General features: G+C 38.5%; 1 protein-coding gene and 1 long non-coding RNA gene across 4 annotated transcripts in view; both read right to left on the bottom strand.

The window, feature by feature from the left end:
* The window catches only part of samd12 (sterile alpha motif domain containing 12), a 120,250-nt gene extending 109,169 nt beyond the window's left edge, over positions 1 to 11,081 (bottom strand). The window contains exon 1 of one of the 3 annotated variants that reach the window (XM_079878190.1): positions 10,908 to 11,081. In XM_079878190.1, the coding sequence (XP_079734316.1) occupies positions 10,908 to 10,920 (13 nt within the window). In that variant the 5' untranslated portion in view covers positions 10,921 to 11,081. Of the gene's footprint in view, positions 1 to 10,345; positions 10,809 to 10,907 lie in introns of those variants that run through there. The other 2 variants (XM_079878191.1, XM_079878189.1) reach the window with 2 other exon arrangements.
* Positions 11,082 to 14,355: 3,274 nt separating this feature from the next.
* Positions 14,356 to 18,805, bottom strand: LOC307162686. Its single transcript, XR_013821964.1, has 3 exons — positions 18,749 to 18,805; positions 14,741 to 14,788; positions 14,356 to 14,653 (listed from the first exon to the last, which is right to left on the bottom strand). It is a non-coding gene; the product is annotated as an uncharacterized lncRNA (long non-coding RNA).
* Between the last annotated feature and the right edge of the window lie 787 nt (positions 18,806 to 19,592).

Raw genomic sequence — 19,592 nt, 5'->3', positions numbered from 1 at the left:
TAATTACTATTAAACTCATTTACAAATCACTTGAGATGTCGTTATTTTTGATATGTATTGTTTCACTTTAAAACAAAATGTGCACTGCAAAAAGTTCGGGGTTGGTCAGATTTGTTCATGTTTTTGAAAGACGTCGCTTCTGCTTATCCAGGCTGTTGATTTGTAATATTGTAAAATATAATTACTATTTAAAACGGTTGTTTCTATGCAAATATATAGTAAAGTGTAATTTATTCCTGTGATCAAAGCTGAATTTTGATCACATGATCCTTCAGAAATCAGTATGATGAACAATAAACATTTATGATTATAAGTGTTGAAAACAGTTTCATATTTTTGTTAAAACTGTGATACTTTTTTTAGGATTTTTTGATTATTACAAAGTTCAAAAGAACAGCATTTATTTATGTAATATAAATGTCTTTACTGTCGCTTTAAATCATTTAAATTTTTCCTTGCTGAATAAATGTATTAATTTACTTCAAAAATAAATCTTGATTGCAAGATCTTGAACGGTACTGTACTCAATAAAAGTAAACTTACTTTTTAATTTACTTTAACCCCCAGTAACCCACTGTAGAGAACTGCAACATGCATAAAGCAATTAAATACATATTGTTTTACTAAATATGTGTTATGTACATATATACCAACCCAAACTTTAGAATGTATCACAGCAACATGTTTGGCAGGGAAATACAGCACCACTGCTGTTTTGAATCATATTTAGCATCTTCCAAGTAAACTTATATTATAGTGTACTCATTATGCTCTCAAAAGAGTCACAGTAAATCACAGATAAACATTGCAAATGATTACCAACGTAGCCTGATGAGCTTGACAAGATGCTATGAGATAAACATGCTGAATTCTTGGCCTTCTATCTCACTGGGAAAACTTCATTGCAGGCCTTTAAAGAAGCTATTTACACCCTTTAAAGGACAAGTTCGGTATTTTACACTTAAAGCCCTGTTTACAGATCGTTTCTGATGAAATAGAACGGTTAAGATTAAATTTTGGACAAATGCTGCTGTCCCGAGAATTTTGGGTTTCTTTCGCTTTCCCCCCCACCAGTAGACTGGGTGTATAGGTGCACTGGAACACTCCTTCCTAAAACACATTAAACTTTCGTTTACAAAGACGTGAAACTCACCGAGTGGTCAGGGGTATTCACTGATTATTCACTGATTATTAGGTTAGTATTCACTAACCCTGAATGTACGGGTGTGAGACGTTTGGAAAAATAGCTCCACAGTTTTACAACGAATGGTAAAACACCTGTTGGAAAGCATCTTTTGCAGCGATTTTTGTGTGAGCATATCAGTGAACAACCCTGACCACTCGGTGAGTTTCACGTCTTTGTAAACGAAAGTTTAATGTGTTTTAGGTAGGAGTGTTCCAGTGCACCTATACACCCAGTCTACTGGTGGGGGGGAAAGCGAAAGAAACCTAAAATTCTCGGGACAGCAGCATTTGTCCAAAATTTAATCTTAACCGTTCTATTTCATCAGAAACGATCTGTAAACAGAGCTTTAAGTGTAAAATACCGAACTTGTCCTTTAACAAAGTCTACTAGAACAGGTTTTCCTGCTTGAATGTTGATTATTCTCCTCATATTCTCCATTGTTGCGGCTCCTCTCTTCCCAGTCTGTCAGTAACGCTCTGTTTACTTCCTGTCTTTATGAAGCCCCTCCTTCTGAAAAGGACACTATGCTCTGATTGGTCAGCTGGATCAGTGTGTTGTGATTGGTCGAGCGCTTCGAGTGTGTTTGGGAAATGTCCCGCCCCTTACCATAACCGCCAGTTTAACACACTACTAACTAACTCAACCAGGCCCCGCCCCTTTATTCTGCGTATGAATTATTATAATGAGGAATATTGTGATGTGTTCGTTCCTGGAAGAAACTCAAGACTATAATGGAGGTGTTTCAGGAGTTCAGAAACACTGACACTAGGTGCGTTTCCATTACCCTTCAAATTGCGCAAATTGAAATTGCGAATTGAAAATACGCCCATTGGAAACATGTAATTTTCGCAAAAACTCCAATTTATCGCAAAAAAGTTTTTAACGCTCACATGAGGTGGTTTTACAGGCAATTCGAAAAAGAAATATTTCGCAAAACGGCAATGGAAACAGTTTTTGTGCATTTACAGGTCACCTGACGTAGATGACGTGGTGTGTTTGGACAGAATACGAGACAGAGTTCTTAAGAATTCATAAAAGACAAAAGAATTACAGGAAAAATTGATTCTACACCTCAAAGAAATGCCACAGTCAAGACCTCGAAGCAGAAATGAGGGAAACTCCTCATATGTGCCGCTCACAAGTATAAGGGTCTTTCCTTACCATTAATGCGTGGAAAACACACACACATCTCCTTTTATTAATAATAATGGCCAGTGCAGTGGCTGGGATTAGTACATAAACCTCCATTTTGGAATGATTTTACTGATCGCGAGAGGAATAAATGTAGTTTTAGTCGCATAACATCGGTTAATGGAAACGAAACCTAAGCGAAAGAAACCGAAAGAAACCGAAGCGTCATTTCGCAATAGTTTTTTGTCGACATTTAGAAAAAATTAAAAAATAAATCGCAAAAGTTTTGCGCAAATTTGTAATGGAAACGCGCCAACTGATATAGAGAAGAACTGGAGCTTTTTCATCCTCAAACAGCAACATTACACACTAAAGAAAGATGGACATGGACAAAAAAAAAAAAAGCATAATTGGTCCTTATTAAATAATCATCTCAGATGAATCATGAGGTGTACAAACATCCCAGGATCATGAAAGTTCAGAGTGTCAGAAAACTCCTACATATCCACATTTTAGCCTCTTAAAGCTTGCTGAGAAGAAAGTCAAACCATATTTAATCATATATTTAACAATAACAATGAAATTGTCCAACCTGGAAAACTCATTCCAGCATTTTTAAATCCAAGATTACCACACAAATCTTTGTGGGGGAGAAAACTTTCACATCAAGCTTGGGTCTCTGAGTGTTAAAATAAAATTGATTTAATGTGACAGATCTGATCAAATTTCAGTAGTCAAGTCAGAGTAAGCAGACCTGTGCAGAAACTTTAAGCTTGAGAGGGAAGTTCAATAGCACTAGCTCAGAAACGCTAAAGCTGAAACGCTTCGGACTCCTCGTTACACGCTCGCTAAAGCTCTAATTGAGCTCTTAGAAGACAGAGGGAAAGAGAGAGCTAATTGTCCCATATGTGAGCCAAGAGAAAGCTTCCAATCTTGGCCCACTTTCCCAATTGCAAGCCATCATCCGAGATAAAGGGATTGTCCCTGCTCCATAAAGTAGGTCAACTCAATTCAGGAATTGGATACAGATATTGGATCCTGGCCTGTGTGGGTCTCCTCGATTCATTACATCTCCAAACCCAATCTGGATCTCAGGGTACCACTGGTCAGCCGGGTTCAAGTGTGAGATTTCCTCATCGCATCTAAAGTGATTCGGCATGACATCTTATCAGAGGTTAAGACTGAATAACATTTCCCAAGTATTAAAGAGGACCAATAATGTTTTTTTTTTATGTTTAACTTTCCTGCTTGAGGATGAAAAAGCTCCAGGTCTTCTCTATATCAGTGTCAGTGTTTCTGAACTCCTGTAACGCCTCCATTGTAGTCTTGAGTTTCTTCCGGGAACGCACACGTCACAATATTCCTCATTATAATAATTCATGCGCAGAATAAAGGGGCGGGGCCTGGTTGAGTTAGTTAGTAGTGTGTTAAACTGGCGGTTATGGTAAGGTGCGGGACATTTCCCAAACACACTCGAAGCGCTCGACCAATCACAACACACTGATCCAGCCGCCCAATCAGAGCACAGTGTGCTTTTCAGAAGGAGGGGCTTCATAGAGACAGGAACTAAACAGAGCGTTACTGACAGACTGGGAAGAGAGGAGCCGCAACAATGGAGAATATGAGGAAAATAATCAACATTCAAGCAGGAAAAGACTTTCATAGAGCCCAAAAACAACATCAAGCACATAATAGATCTCTTTAATGCCTCTAGGTCTTTGTTTCTCAACAATTCCACCATTCAAAAACTACAAAGATGTACTCCAAATATATTACTTATTTTAGCAAGTAAAAAAAAAGATAGTAACCTATTTTAAATAGACACACCTTTACTCTAAAAATATCCTCAACGTTGGCCTCCCAATAACTTGCTTAGCAGACAAAACAGGCGAAATGCTCGCTGCACATCTGAAACAGTCGAGGTCTTTAGAGAGATTATAAATAGCAAGCATTGCAAGCTAATATGGACACAAAGTACTGAGACAGATATAAATATTTAATCAGGAGCAAGAATTTTGAAAGCATTTCAAAATCCTATTTTAGAGAAACAAGGCGCGTGTCCACTGAGACTGTGAACTTTCTGCTTATAAAACTCTCTCAAGATCCACAAAGGAGTCATCTTATTTTGTTCTCTTCTTGTTTTTTCTTTTGTTCTTTATGCCATTGAAACAAGTCTAAGCTATAATCAGTTATGACCTCCTAACTTTCAGCTGCTTGTTCCAACACAAATTTGATATGTAGCCTCAGCAAATGTAACCAAGGAAAGTGACACCCGACACTCGCTATTTCCTACCAATGGACAAATTAGCATACAATACATCAAGTTCAGCAACACAGTCAAATCAAGTCAGCGTTATTTCTACAGCACAGATTGTTTCAAAGCAGCTTTAAAGGGATAAACTGGAAAATGGAGGTCAATGATGCAAACAGAATTTAATTCATTGATTTGACGGCAGTGACACTATCGGATGAGAACTGAATAATGAAGTTGTTGTCTTCTTTATAGCTGAATACTTTTTTTTTTTAAGTTGATGAAGTTTGCAATATTGACCCAGTTATTGAACTAAACTGAATCAACACTGAACTGATTTGAGCTTGTTAACTAATGTCATAGCTGAGGATGCACTGATATTAATATTTTGGCCGATACCAATAACCCATTATTCTTTATATTTGAAAGCTTATAACCGATATATTGGCCGATAAATCTAAATCCAAATTTTTATATAATTTTTGAGAGCCTGATTACAAAAACACAAGTCTCACCATTAAAAGCCATGTCCCAAACACACAATTATGATGTTCTTATTATTATTTTATGTAGCTTATATGACAGACGTGCGCTGCACGTTGCACTTTACTGTATTTTCCTTTTCTGAAGTGATTCCAATCATATTTCAAGCCATTCAAAACCATCATGTTGAACAGTGCGCATCTGAAGTTTCTCAGCTGAAGGAAATAATGCATCATTAATCGGCTTTAAAATATCCGCCAAATTTTCTTATTGGGCAGATAACATTAAAAAAAGAACATATATCGTCCGATACTGATATGGTGGCCGATATATCGTGCATCCCCAGTCATAGCCACACAAACCAATGCTCTGAAAAGTATATTTCAGTTCAGTGTACGTGATTCATTCAAGGCATCCAATGATTGCAATCTGACTGAAGGTTTGTGACAGGTAATGACAGCGGATGAGTTATTATTGACCTCAACAGTCAGAATAACACTGCTTACTTAGCATGCATATAAGAAGCTTATCCTGGCATACAACTAAATATGTTGAAAATAAACTGACTTGCACCATAAACTGACACTTGCTGACTTTCACTGCCAGCCAGTCCAGCATCTTAGTCTGATGACAAAGCTCAGTATCAGATCAATCCATCCTTTACTTGGTAACAACTCACTAAAGGAGAGCTGATAATGCCAAAGTGCTTCAATTACAGCAAAATAATCAGCAAAAAAGAAACTTAAAATGCTTCATTGCTGTGAAGATGACAATGGCAGCCAGCTCCTCTAGCCTCGATTCAGATGAATATTAATCAGAGCTTAAATTAGACAGACTATCTTTATCCCTTCCCTTTGGCATCAGCTAACTCTCTAAAGTAAAAATAGCAGAGGAGTGAATTAATAGACATGCAGAACAATCCATATCGATGAGACGGCATTATCAGCTCACTGACATCTGAGACTTGGAATGAAAGTCTGAGTCTCAGTATATGTGAGGTTTCTTTGAAGATTGATTGAGATCAATGCTCTTAAAATAAAGCTTCCTAAAGGGGGGTTTCACAGCAATGCCATTAAAGAACAAGTTTGGGTTCTCCAAAGAACCTTTCAATGATCAGATCCGAAAAACTTTTGTGCAATGGAAAGATCCATGGATGTTGAAGGTTTGTCAAGGAAACATCAATGCCATTAAAAAACCTTTATTTTTAAGAGTATACATGGTGTATTCCTAAGAAGAAATGTACATAATGTTGCAAGATAAGCAAATGATTTCAACTCAGCACTTCAACTAAGGAATGCTATGAGAAACGCTGAACACATTACATTGCTCAGGTGTGTCGACTTAGAAAACTCACTGAGGAATGCTTGAACTACATGCATGCTGACATCAAATCTTCATTGACTGACCGATGAGTGCATATTTAAAATCTCAACAAGAATCATTTCACATCATTAAAGTCACATTAAAAACAAAACTGACATTTCTTATTTTTTATGCAATATTGCAGTGTTTATTCTAAAAGATGTATCCGTGCACATCGTTTTAAATTCATGTTCCTGGCAATCTTGAATCAGAATAACTTCCCCTCATCTCTTCTCTTCTCTGATGACGAGGGCGGGGCAACCTGTCAATCACATGAGATCAGCCAATAGCAAACCACAACCATCCAATCAATTCCCCATGGACAAAATCAAGCCCCGCCCACATTTGTCCTCGTTTAAGAAACGTTTCACTCGGATAGATGTCACAAAAGGGAAGAAAAGACGAGAGCAACTTCTGTTTTCATGACTTCAACATCAGACTTGCCTGATTTTAATATATACAAAAGAATGATATTTGAGAGATGCAGCTGAGGAAACTGTTATCAGTAAATAATGTCACAAAATGTATTAAAATAAAGTTTAAAAACCAGGAAAAAGCACAATTACAGAAACTTTCACCTATCAATAGTGTCACGTTAAACCTCTTAAACTGGTGCATGACACAATATTAATCTGTTTCCATAAAGGTCTTAAGCCTTCAGAATAAAGTATTTCCAAATCAACCGATTTCAATATCCCAATTTTTTTGTGACATCATAAAATAAACATCTACCAGTAAACTATTCATATCTTGAGAAAAGTTTCTCTCACTTATAAACCTTTTTTTTTTTTTAGGATCACTTGATGAATGTTCAAAAGAACATAATTTATTTCAAATATGTTTTGTAACAATGTAAAAGTCATTACAGTAATTTTTAATCAATTTAATGCATCATATTATTATTATTTTTTTAAATGTATTGATCCCAAACTAGTGTGAAAAAAGGTCAGGATTAGACTGATGTGTCTTAAATAAAGAATAACCCTGCTGAAGACACCAAGTACAGTAGGTCTGAGCAAAGAACATGTTTAATCTCTAATAAAAAATTCATACAGCCAACTCCACTGCCCTATATAAGAAAATAGTCCTTAACACCCTCTCAATTATTCCGATCAAGCTTGCTCTCTTCAGAAGCTGTAGTCTGGCACACACTATCTGTCGACATGTTCTCCAGCGCTGCGTACACACATCAGCAGTGTGTTTCAGCACATCAGACTCTGAGTCCGCCTGGAGTGTGTGAGAGTCAGTCTCAGTCTCTCAGCGTTTTGATCTCGAGTCGGTTCAGCGGTTTGAGAATGCAAATGTCTTTGAACGTCTCATGTGACTGCGAGCGATCCGTCACCAGGCCATTCCAACACATATTCCTGGAAGCATAACTGGATTTCTCGAGCATTTCTCCTCATTTGATATGCGCCGAACATTTCAACATAACATGCATATTTCTGCTGCTTAAAGTGCCCCTATTATGCCATTTTTAAGGTTTCTAATTTTGTTTTGGAATCTCCTAGAAAAGATTTACATGCATCCAAGATCAAAAAACACTAATTTTCTCATAAGTGCAGCATCAGCTCTTTTCTCACAGTGTCTGAAATGGTTAGTTCGAAGATTCAGTCTCTCTAAGCTCCGCCTCTCTGAGAGCTGCTCTGCTCTGATTGGTCAAACGGCCCATCTTGCTGTGATTGGTCAGAAAGCAAACGCTCATTATCATATCTTAATCTCAGCTCTTGACACACAGTAATACGAACAGTAACGATGGCGTGGGTTTTACCGTATCAATCTCATCAAAGTGGATTTGCTTTGTCAGCAGAAAACAGCGTCTTCTCGACACGAACAACGCGAACCAAACTCTTCCAGTCTCAGATACACTACAGTGTTTGAGGGCGGAGCTAAGAGACGCTGCTCAGCCAATCAAGAGCATAGGCTGACATTATGCAAATTAGTTACAAACCTACGTAGGTTCAGCAGGAATTGAGACTGAATTACTGACGACTCGTTTCAGTTCAGAATCATTTCTTTCTTTTAGGAGACATTAACTCCATTTATCGGCACTCTAATCTTTTACATTCACAAACAGCTACAGTATACACAACGGTAATATCCAAAAAAGCATAATGGGGCACTTTAGTGCACATCACAAATGCAGGAATCTGTTTTGCTGTCTTATAAAGTGTAAACGTCACTCTAAAAGCAGAACAGCCTCCACTAAGGAATCATTCAGAGCATTAACTAAACAGCCCTCCAGTCACACTGCCGTCTTCATCCAGGCTTTCAGCTTATGCTGTATGTCACGTCCCTGATGACCAATCATGAAGAAGAATCAGAAGAGTTTTGAAGAGCCAAAGCACAAGTACACCCCTGAGATGATACAGCAAGATCCTTCCAGAAAGCGTTTAATATGTATGATCACTCACAGTTTTGCCACAGATATTTAGGCAGTGGCCGTTTTTCACTGGAATAGTGTACATGTACTCTCCCTAAAGATCCATTATGTTCTGTTTGTAAAGCAGAAATCCACAGGTTCTGTATTCTCTTGACTCTATATGCTGAGACAGGACTTCTTCAGTATGCTGGCAACAAAAGGTTTAGAAATGTAATTTTGGCTTTTGGCCCTATAAGTGAGTATCTACAGTACGACTCCTCAATTAAAGATGGAACCACCAAAACAATGTTTTGGGATGTTTTCAGTCTAAAAGGTTAAGATGCATTAACCCCATCTTCATTAAACTTGAGTAAAGTGAATGCTTTAATCACATATATTCACGAGATGCATGTACAGGATGAATCAGGGTTTTAACAATTAAACGTTTTCATTAAAACCAAAGGCAAAATGTTATTTATACAAGCATGGCAATTCAACAAATCTAAGAAATGCTAATGGAATTGCAGTCGTACTGTATTTGGAACCAGGCCAAATCAGATCAAACAAGTTCCTACTGGATAAAATGTGTTTTTTTTCTTCAAAAGTTCAGTTTATCTATATTCCAAATCATTATGTAAAGTGAACCGTATCCAAAAAGCTTTGTGTTTCTTTCATAATTGTTTACATTCTGCTGAAAAGCCTAGGCTTTTCAGCAGAAAATGGGGTTACATTTCTAAACCTTTTCAATACATTGCAGATATGCTTACTGAATATAAACCCAACAGATCACTCAGATCACTAGGATCATATCAGCTAGAAATACCAAGGGTTCACTCTAAGCATGGCGAGTCCGCTTTTAGCTATTATGCCAGCCGCAGCTGGAACCAGCTTCCAGAGGAGATCAGATGTGCTCCTACTGTAGTCACATTCAAATCCAGACTCAAAACACTTCTGTTTAGCTGTGCATTTACTGAATGAGCACTGTGCCAATGTTCGTCCGACTGTTTGTACTGTATTTTATTTTATTTTTCTAAACTGTTTTAATTATTCTTATTTCTTTTATTATTTTAATTTCTTCTATGTAAAGCACTTTGAATTGCCATTGTGTATGAAATGTGCTATATAAATAAACTTGCCTTGCCTTGCCTAGGCTGTTAAAGGACAGGATCCATTGTTACATAATAACCCATATGTATTGTACAGTGACAGCACGCAGGAATATGGGGCATGTTGTCACAAAAGGTAAACATCAGTTTAAGGAATATTTTTTTCCAGTGTGAGAACAGTGGAGATATCCGATGGCTTCAGGCATAAGCTCATACAAAAACTCGCTTTCAAATATAAAGACCTTTACAAATAGTTACTGAAGTAAAAACAATGACAACTAGCCCTGTCTGAGCGTTATAGCCCGTCATTCCACAGACCGAATTTAATAAGCATAAATAACTAGATCACGTGTGATTGAAGAGATGTTAATTCTTTACATTATTCCTAGTTCAACTGATCTGCCAATACGATCGATAAGACGCCATTCGATACAAGCATCATTAGATGTCTTCAGGAATAAACCTACCTCGCATTGGGTTCTGAATCCAGAGGATTCCTCCGATGAGGTGTGGAGATTGCCCTAACATCATGTCACCAGAGCAGGTGGTCGAAACAAACCAAACACCTGTCTAACAGAAGCGCCTTATGAAATCTGATTAATAATAATAACGCGCTCGCGCAGATCCGCCGCTCCTCAATGAAGCGCGCATCGCATCCCAATCACCAGAGTCAAAGAGTCGCACAAAACACAGCTTTTACACATTAAAACGGTGGATTGTGAGCATGCACATGCCGTGTTGTGTTCTGCTCCTCTCAGTGGTCTTCTTCTGTGAATCAGAGGATGAGCGCGCACACTGAATGATGCAGATCGTCAATCTTTACACTACATGCATAGACTGCTCACACACACACACGGCCCCGCGAGCCCATCTCTATGTCATAGCTTTCCAGTGTAAGAGCAGGGCAAAGATCTGCGGCTGATCGGCAGCCAATCATAATCCCAAACCTGCTGTGTTTGTGTGTGTGTACTTGTGGCGTTCATTTCAATACACAAACATTTCAGCATAAATGGATGTTTAAAGCCTTACCTTGGACAGCCATGCTGCTAGTGCATGAGTTCGGGCATCATGGGAAGGTAAAGCTGCTGGTTGTCTGTGATTCTGCCAACGCGTCTCGCTTATTAACACTTGCCAAGCAAAACCCTCTGTGCATCCGAGCGGGCTGGAGAAGTGAGATCTGCTCTCAGGGGATCATGGGAAGTGGAGTTGATGTAGTTTTGGAGTTAGTGAAGTTACACCTTTAACTTACTGGATCTGCGAGCACGCTGTTAGACCGGTTTCACCTCACTTTATTTAGACAGCATGGACACGTTTGTTTGTTTGTATCTATTTATAGGCGTATATGAACATACAAGTATTTAATATGCATCAAACGTTACAGAATGTGTGCGTGTGTGTGTGTGAGAGAGAGAGACGATGAGTGTGTTTGTGTGTGTGTGTGTGTGTGTGAGAGAGAGAGAGAGAGAGAGAGAGAGAGAGAGAGAGAGAGTGTGTGTGTGTGTGTGTGTGTGTGTGTGGTTACATTTGATAGTAATTAAACTTGTGTAACTGTGAACTTGTTGCATACCTCATAGCTTACTATACATTTTTTGAAATGTTCTGAAAATTGTGGCATAGACTTTCTTCATTGTTAACATTCCTAACATGTTTGAAAGACAGTCAAATAACTCTATTATGAACTCCACTTCTTATTAATTTTTTTAATTAGATGTGCAAAAAGTACAAAACCCTGAATCAGAACAACTGGAGAGCTGCATTCATTCTTTAATGAAGGAGTTTGACATCTCAGGATGAGACAGAAGCTTAAAGTGAACGCAGAGACTGAAGATTCATCATTATAGAAACAGAACTCAGAATATTTTCATTATCATGTAAACCGCTGTAACTGAGCACATCATAACTGAATTCAGGTTATAAATGGGAAATGTGCAAGAATAAATGTCATACACGAGGTTCGTTTAGGGTCTTCTGTGTGTCCGAATGAAAGAAACTGGAGAAAACTGATTGAACCTTTTTGCTGTAATGAAATGCCTGTGCTTTAGTGGAAGGGAGATGGAGAACAATATCTGTAAACCAACATTTTTCTACATTAAGAACAAGGTGATTATCCAAGTCTCAGGAAAGTAAAACATCAGTAATTTCATCTTCCAGCTGTAATTTGTGAAATTTGAGGTTTACTTTGGCATCTCGACAGCCTCAAGACTCTTGTCCACTGACAGCCAGTGGATGGAGAATATACTGTATGATTACAGATGGACATCATGAACCTGCCATGTGAGAAACCACTATTCTGGGTCTGAATAACATATACTGTACAGCTGAGTCCTGAAATCAGTGAAAATCTGGTTTCACATTTTTATCTCACGATACAGCGTTTCCTGCTAATGGTTTTTGATCCGCATTCCTGAAGATTATAGTCAGCTCTTGTCTGTGGGGTTTCCAGACAAAACCAAATGCTGGAATGCTTGGCATTGGTTTATCAGTTTGCTCTGTGGTTGTTCTGCTACATTACTCTCTTCATGCACTTGACACTCAACCACATGACAAGGAACCACGACAAATGATTGTATAGCTTCCCATAAACATGCTGTCATTTATTGTTGAGAATGCCTTACATATTTTTGAAAGATGTCAGCCAAACCAGTGTGCTAACAAGCCATCAAAAAATAGCATCTGTGGATTAATATGTGATGGATAGAAGTGCGCGAGGCACAACCTAACGCGGACTCGGTCAACAGACGTGTCTTAAATACTTCCGGCATGACGAAACTTAATGTATTTACTAGTTACCATATCAATATAGAGAAAGCATTGCTCCAAAATTCTGAAATCTTTGGAAGATATCACTGAAAATGTATTTAACCATAGCAAAAGTACACTCTTAAAACAGATGTGTTAAAAACAACCTGTGTTATATCTTAACACACCTGTGTGTCTAGTTAAGGACAACACATTCACTCAACCAGTGTGTTATTCTTATTTATTTATTTATTGTTGTTTTTTAATGTAATTTTTTTGTTTTGTTTTTTTGGGTGCGTTTTTTTTTTTTTTTTTTTTTTTGCTTGATCGAACCATTTGTTAATCTACTGGCATTGTAAAATAAAATTCTGTAGTACTTTGATCTATAGCTTGAAAAAGGGAAGCTTGTCAAGTAGCTTGTCTCCAGGTCTATCCACCTAGCATTTGCACTTGCAGGAACTGTGGATGGTTGGATCCTTTCTACCAACTCCTCTTCAGGTTCCTCATCAATCTCAAAGTCTGCCACTTCTCTTCTTTCCTCCTGAACAGGGGGACGTGGACGGGCCGGTCTAGGTGGCACAACCGGAGGCAGGACCAGCTTTGTTGGTATTCATGGAATCTCCAGACTGCAGGAGAAGTTGGGACAGGATCCGCAATTCCTTCATGTGCCTCCGAGTGACTGGAAGCTGGCGCTCCAACTCTCCAAGTTTTTTAAATGACACAAAGTCGCCATTATGGATCATCCCCACAGAGCCGAGGAAGGCCAGCACAGTCGTCAATCGCTCTTTTGGCAAACACTTTGGTAGGCTGTCTATGTATGTCTCCAATCATGGCATCCCATGCTCACGATATTTCACATTTCAAGTTCCGTGAGTAGGACAGATCCAACTCCTCGATCTTTGCGCAGACATCTCCGAGGTGGGCTGCTGCTCGAGGGAATTTGAGTTGGGCGATAGAGCTCAATGAAGTCCTTGAAATTTACTCACTCACACTCTCTCACTCACTCACTCACTCACTCACCCACCCACTCACCCACTCACCCACTCACCCACTCACTCTCACGCACACCTTCCGGTTCCGGTTTTCATCCCAATATTTATATGTGGGAAGAACTTCAGCTTGGACAATCCAAACTCCAGACAACGGACAGGATCCAAACTCATGGAAGTGACCATTTCCACTGCCCTACCAAATGTGTGGGAATAGCCGAACCCTTTCTGTTCACAGACTTCCCTTGCCAACTCACCAACTGTCCGGCAGTCTGTTAATCGCCCGATTGGACGGCAAGGCCCTTATCCATTCATTCCTCTCATACAGGTCCGACAGAAGAATCCTGGCCAAATCTTCACCCACCACTTGTGGGCCGGCCAGAAGGCAATCTGTCAGGGGAAAGAGACGTAGAACTCTTAACTTCTGGAGTTCATCTTTGCTCCATGTCCCCAGGGGAGGAGGACCTTCACCCACACTTGCCGAACCAATAGGACTCAGGCCGAGAAATCTAAGACGGTCCTCACTGCAGAACACGAAATCCAAGGGGAGGAGTTGGATCCAGATCCAACTCCTCCCACCTTTCATATACTTAAACCTACCCATCTCCACCCCCTGATCCCTAAACCCACCCCTAAACCTACCCATCTCCACTCCTAAACCTACCAATCTCCACCCTTTAGATGTGGATCCAACCCCGTCCCCTGGAGTCTTGTGGACTGCATTGAGGTGCTACTGAGAAATCCCCTCATTCGAGATAAGCTGTTCGCATTGGTGGAGCAAACACCAAGGGGTGAGGCATACTGCCTTGATGTTGCACAAATTGGCCGTCCAAAAAAAAAACTGCTCCACTGCCAATTCCAACGGGAATGCCTTCCAGGAACTGTCATACCCACCAAGTCCCTTCTGTTTGTGGAGAAGGTCAAACAATGTACTGCTCAGGTAGGTGGCTACTGGCTTCACAATGTGTCTTAAACCTAACCCATCATCGTTGTCTTTGTCTTTACACCTACAGATGTACTGTGTACAAGTGTACAGACTGTTAGTTTCTGTGGAATGGGCAAACAAATTCAAACAGAGTGATACAAATATTGAAAAGAGTGCTGTTATTTCAGCACTCAGTTATATATACAAACCTTCTGTTGACTACTTGGACCAGCTTCATGTGTGTTCTTTGGTGCAACCTTCAAAAAAAAAAAAAGGCAGTTAAAATATGTTCAAGTATATTACTTGTAATTATGTATACGCAAGTCCTCCATGAACATACATTCTGTTGATGACTTGGACTGGCTGCATCTACACTCACCTAAAGGATTATTAGGAACACCATACTAATACTGTGTTTGACCCCCTTTCGCCTTCAGAACTGCCTTAATTCTACGTGGCATTGATTCAACAAGGTGCTGAAAGCATTCTTTAGAAATGTTGGCCCATATTGATAGGATAGCATCTTGCAGTTGATGGAGATTTGTGGGATGCACATCCAGGGCACGAAGCTCCTGTTCCACCACATCCCAAAGATGCTCTATTGGGTTGAGATCTGGTGACTGTGGGGGCCAATTTAGTACAGTGAACTCATTGTCATGTTCAAGAAACCAATTTGAAATGATTCAAGCTTTGTGACATGGTGCATTATCCTGCTGGAAGTAGCGATCAGAGGATGGGTACATGGTGGTCATAAAGGGATGGACATGGTCAGAAACAATGCTCAGGTAGGCCGTGGCATTTAAACGATGCCCAATTGGCACTAAGGGGCCTAAAGTGTGCCAAGAAAACATCCCCCACACCATTACACCACCACCACCAGCCTGCACAGTGGTAACAAGGCATGATGGATCCATGTTCTCATTCTGTTTACGCCAAATTCTGACTCTACCATCTGAATGTCTCAACAGAAATCGAGACTCATCAGACCAGGCAACATTTTTCCAGTCTTCAACTGTCCAATTTTGGTGAGCTCGTGCAAATTGTAGCCTCTTTTTCCTATTTGTAGTGGAGATGAGTGGTACCCGGTGGGGTCTTCTGCTGTTGTAGCCCATCCGCCTCAAGGTTGTGCGTGTTGTGGCTTCACAAATGCTTTGCTGCATACCTCGGTTGTAACGAGTGGTTATTTCAGTCAAAGTTGCTCTTCTATCAGCTTGAATCAGTCGGCCCATTCTCCTCTGACCTCTAGCATCAACCAGGCATTTTCGCCCACAGGACTGCCGCATACTGGATGTTTTTCCCTTTTCACACCATTATTTGTAAACCCTAGAAATGGTTGTGCGTGAAAATCCCAGTAACTGAGCAGATTGTGAAATACTCAGACCAGCCTGTCTGGCACCAACAACCATGCCACGCTCAAAATTGCTTAAATCACCTTTCTTTCCCATTCTGACATTCAGTTTGGGGTTCAGGAGATAGTCTTGACCAGGACCACACCCCTAAATGCATTGAAGCAACTGCCATGTGATTGGTTGATTAGATAATTGCATTAATGAGAAATTGAACAGGTGTTCCTAATAATCCTTTAGGTGAGTGTACATCCAATTTTTCATCCTCAAAGGACAACAAATGTAACAAGAAGAAGTACAATAATAAAGATATGAAATAAAATGAAACTGTTATGTTATGCACAAAAAGGTTAAAGTAATCTTTTATCAATGGATAAGTTTAATTTATAAAGTTGTCTGTTTCTGGTCTGAATAGCGCTCCTTGCAAAAAACATGGTGTTTTTTTTATTTATTTTTTTTATTTTGTTTTAATTGTGTTTATATGAAATCAGGATTACAATGTATGCGACACAAAAGTATGACGTGTAATAGGGCTGAACGATATTCTGTTTTAACATCGACATCGCGATGTGCGAATGAGCGATAGTCACATCGCCGGAACATGCGATGTGAAGGGTAACGTTAGTAGTACCCATAAGAGAACGGTAGCACACAGTAAACACGAGTTTGTTGTATGGCTTTTTGCTGGGGTGACATACGCGTTCTGCGTGCCTGCACAGTGATTGGTTCGCTGTGCCGCAGCTCACCGCGCTCACAGCCAACATTCAAAAATGCGCGACGAAGAGGATCCGCCGCAAAAAAAAGTCAAAATCAGCTATTTGGGACTAGCCTATTTCGTCTACAAAAAGGAGGATGTTGACCAAAAAGAGGTAGGCTACTTTGCTGGAGTGTTATAAAGTTGTGGATGGTTGTCTTTTTTAAACATTCGTTTATTTTTCGTGTTCGCATTTATGAGGAAAAAACAATGTTACGTGATATTACGGACGCGACCGTTATGAAAGCGACACTAAAAGACTGCTTTAAAACTTTCACAGAGACCTCAAACAGAAAGCACAAAGACAAAGCCTTTCTTTAAAACGAATTTCGTTTTGTATTAATTGTATCTTAATTTTAATCAGTATTTCATTATCCAATTTCCTGGATTTAATAATGATTAGCCTAATAATAATTAAATATAGCAGCCAGCGCCTGAACCCGAGATTAAGCTATGATCCATGAACCGAAACTCAGCGTAAAAGGTAGCCTACTCGCCTCACACACCTAAAAAAAAAAAAAAAAGAAAGAAAGAAATATATCTATTATCTACAGAAATCTCTACTTTTAAACAGAACCATTAAAAAAAAATAGCTATATTTAATCTGTATGAAAAGTGCATTTCTCCCGATCACTGCTGCGAAGATCGCGAGTCAGTATATTGTCAACTTCATCTTTACAGAAAACACTTGTTTATTAATAAACAATTAAAATGTCTCATTGTAATATTTTACATATTATTAATCATTACTTTTGCTGGGTCTAGGTGCCGTTTACATGAACACGTCACTGAATCAGCACAGAAAACATAATTTTTCAGGTCCTAGAACCCGAAGAACGTTAGGTCCTGCGTAGAACGTTCACCGAATTCTGAGAGAAATATCTTTCTGGAATAAAATATTAAGTGGCCTTTTTGTTACTTGTAATGAAGCTTGCTTATTAGTGAAATTATTAATAACATGGAATGGTAATTATTGACTTTAGCCTGGATTGATGGCTCGCAATATCGCGATATATATCGTTGGGAAAAAAATATCGCAATGTAATTTTTTTTCCAATATCGTGCAGCCCTAACGTGTAATACTGTAGGAAAATGCTGAAGCATTCTATGGTGGATGATCACATAATATATACAAAGTTAAACAATCCCAAACTAGTAAAAGTGTGTTTACTATTGACATTTTAATATGAGTTTTCAATTGCTACCATTATGTACCATGCAAATGAAAAAAGAAAGTGTAGATAAATACTGTACTACTTTACATTATCATTTGTAATCATCATCCCACACCGTTTGAATGGAAATGCCACTTGAACGGTTTCTTACCATGCTCAAAATTGAAAAGCAATATTAATATTTAATGCTTAAGAGAAGTACAATAATACTGGAATCTGTATGCATGACACACAGGTCACTTATTATAAGTTATGTCACTGAAAAGGGAAATTACATGCCAATGCATGTGATCCACTTCTCTTAATCGACTTAAAAGGATGTTGAAAACAACACAAACTGTGTTGAGGACAACACATTTTGTGTTACTTTTACTCAAAAATGTGTTATTCCTGCTAATTTTCTACACACCAATGTGTTATTATTACACACTTTGTGTAAATTACGTACACGAAATGCGCAAACTGTGTTAAAATAGTCAAATTAACACATCCTTTTTGAGATGGAGACGTACTCGATTGTCGAAGTCAATCAAAATTTTACCGTTACCTTGATAAATCATGTTATTAATTTAAGGGCATGTAACAAAACATCAATACATTCTGTTGTTTAATGAAAGAGAGGCGACAGCTAGCAATGAAAGTGGTAACGTTACCACTGTGTCAAACTCGTTAACGAGCTGCAGCGTTTTATCAGACATCATGCCACTCGTTAAAAATGAGTTCTCTCTAAAAGTGAGGGACAAACCTACCAAAGTCTATGAGGAGAAATAAAAATCATTTGTGAAGCACTAACGTTAACTATCAGATGCGGTTCAACACTGCCTCTCGCGTTTACGGAAAATACCCGTAGAGGTCGCTAACTAAATGCACATTTGACCGTCTAAAAAAATAACAATAATAAACTACATTTGACAATTTCTAATAAAAAATAAATCGAAATACCTGACGTGTGCATCCAAGTCATCCATCGATGGAAAAGAGGCGCGAACTTGCTTCTTGAGGCGCAGAGTGACGTTGCAGCAATGTGATTGGATGATAGTTAACACGTATTGTGTTGTTGGACACACTGTGTTGTTTCTCTCTCTCTCTCTCTCTCTCTCTCTCTCTCTCTCTCTCTCTCTCTCTCTCTCTCTCTCTCTTTCTTTTTCTTTTTACACATGATCAACTTAAAATTACACAAAATGTGTTAAAATAGCCATAACACAAAAAATGTGTTATTAATTAACACATCCGTTTTGAGAGTGTACATTTATAACTGAAGTAAATTCTTCATCTCTGTTTATTTAAAATGAGACAAATCTGGTATTATTTTAATCATTAAAATCATAATAATTATTATTTTATTTAGTTCTTTAATGCTGATCTAACCAGCAGAAACACTCGCCGGGTTTAAACCCCAGTTGCTCAGACGGGGCATGTTGTCACACTGCGTTACAATGAGTCCCTATTAGAACTATGATATTCTATTCTATACTTTTATGAATTCTATTGAGAAACCATGAGAAAAATGTGAATAAAGACTGAGAGTCAATGTTCAGAAATGATTAATTATTATTATGTTTTGAACTGTGTGTTTGTTGTCAAACTAATATATATATATATATATATATATATATATATATATATATATATATATATATATATATATATATATATAGTGCTATGCATAAGTTTAGACACCCATACTAAAGTTGACTAAAAAGAGGAATAAAAAATCATCTTTTGGAAATTGAACTTAATGCCTTAATTTAAAAAATTAGGAAAAATCCAACCTTTAAGGACACCA

The sequence above is a fragment of the Squalius cephalus genome, assembly GCF_949319135.1.
Source record: "Squalius cephalus genome assembly, chromosome: 8".
In the NCBI taxonomy this organism is placed as follows: domain Eukaryota; kingdom Metazoa; phylum Chordata; class Actinopteri; order Cypriniformes; family Leuciscidae; genus Squalius; species Squalius cephalus.
The sequence above is the reverse complement of the archived record's forward strand: the minus strand, read 5'-3'. Positions and strand labels throughout refer to the sequence as shown.